Here is a 1377-nt window from a genome sequence, read left to right as displayed (position 1 = left end):
ACATGAAGACCAAGCTGCAATCTGCTACAAATATGTAGGGGGTCTAGGTCCATCCCATGTATGCTCTTTGGTGATTCAGTCTTTGTGAGCAGCCATGGGCCCAGGTTAGTTGACTCTGTGAGTCTTCTTGTGGTGTTCTTTATCCCTTTGGCTCAATCCTATCCCTCACTCTTCCATATGACTCCCTGAGCTCTGCTTGATGTTTGGCTGTGGGTCTCTGCATCTGTTTCCATCAGCTACTGGATGAAGCCTCTCAGGAGACAGTTATGCTAGGTTCCTGTAATAGTGTCAGGGATTGGCTCTCTCCCATGGAGATAGATATCATTTACATTTCTGTCTAAGTCTGGTTATCATGTGGATAGTCTCTTTTCTAATTAACTATATGTTAAAATCTATTTTGTCGACACTCTCATGCGGGTTGGAGCCAAGATGGAGGAGTACGCGAGAGAACCCCCATGGAGAATTGTGGATGACTGTGGTGGCGCCTTTACCATGGGTACCATAAGTGGCGGCATCTTCCAGGCTTTCAAAGGTTTTCGAAATTCTCCAGTGGGAGTAAAGCACAGACTCCGAGGGAGTTTAACAGCTATTAAAACCAGGGCTCCACAACAGGGAGGTAGCTTTGCAGTTTGGGGAGGACTGTTTTCCATGATTGACTGTAGTATGGTTCAAATAAGAGGCAAAGAAGATCCCTGGAACTCCATCACTAGCGGTGCCTTAACAGGAGCTATCCTGCAAGCAAGAAATGGACCGGTGGCCATGGTTGGGTCAGCTGCGATGGGCAGAATTCTCCTAGCTTTGATTGAAGGAGCTGGTATCCTGTTGACAAGATTTGCCTCTGCACAGTTTCCCAATGGCCCTCGGTTTGCCGAAGATCACTCCCAGTTGCCTTCAAGCCAGTTGCCGTCCTCACAGTTTGGAGACTACCGACAGTATCAGTAGGACGCTGTTCCCAGGACCCCTGGGACTGGGTGGACTGTAGTTCAGTAGAGTTTCAGATCAAATCATAGTCTTTTTAAAGCCTTAGGTGGGACACCGGCAGCCAAGTGGGCCATGAAGTGACATTTAGCACATTTTTCTATTTAAAAGAGACTCAGAGGGTGGTAAAGATACTGAGTTTATTTATTCATGTTTGGATTGCATCTGTGATCAAAATAAATGTATAATACCATGCGAAGAATGTATATGAGCTTAGAAGATAAAGGACCAAAGGCCAAATAACAGTGAAACTCGACCATCATTACTTCGGGACTTCTCTGCCTGGTGTTTTGTGTACAGTTATTCAGACAATAAAAGGCTTCTGGGACTTAACCTTTCCTTTTAAAAAAAAATCTATTTTGTCTAATATTAATTTAGCTGATGGTTTGTCTTTGACCT

The 1377-nt window shown here is 44.7% G+C and overlaps 1 protein-coding gene across 1 annotated transcript; it reads left to right on the top strand.

Annotated features, from left to right (window-relative positions):
* Nucleotides 1-429: 429 nt before the first annotated feature.
* On the top strand, nt 430-981 carry LOC308422409 (mitochondrial import inner membrane translocase subunit Tim17-A-like; the record flags this gene model as incomplete). The annotated part of the gene is made up of 1 exon (XM_080918982.1): nt 430-981. The coding sequence occupies one exon, from the start codon at nt 430-432 to the stop codon at nt 940-942; it is 513 nt and encodes a 170-aa protein (XP_080775108.1). The 3' UTR covers nt 943-981.
* Nucleotides 982-1377: the final 396 nt, after the last annotated feature.

Source organism: Micromys minutus (assembly GCF_963924665.1).
Source record: "Micromys minutus genome assembly, chromosome: 7".
In the NCBI taxonomy this organism is placed as follows: Eukaryota; Metazoa; Chordata; class Mammalia; order Rodentia; family Muridae; genus Micromys; species Micromys minutus.
The sequence above is the reverse complement of the archived record's forward strand: the minus strand, read 5'-3'. Positions and strand labels throughout refer to the sequence as shown.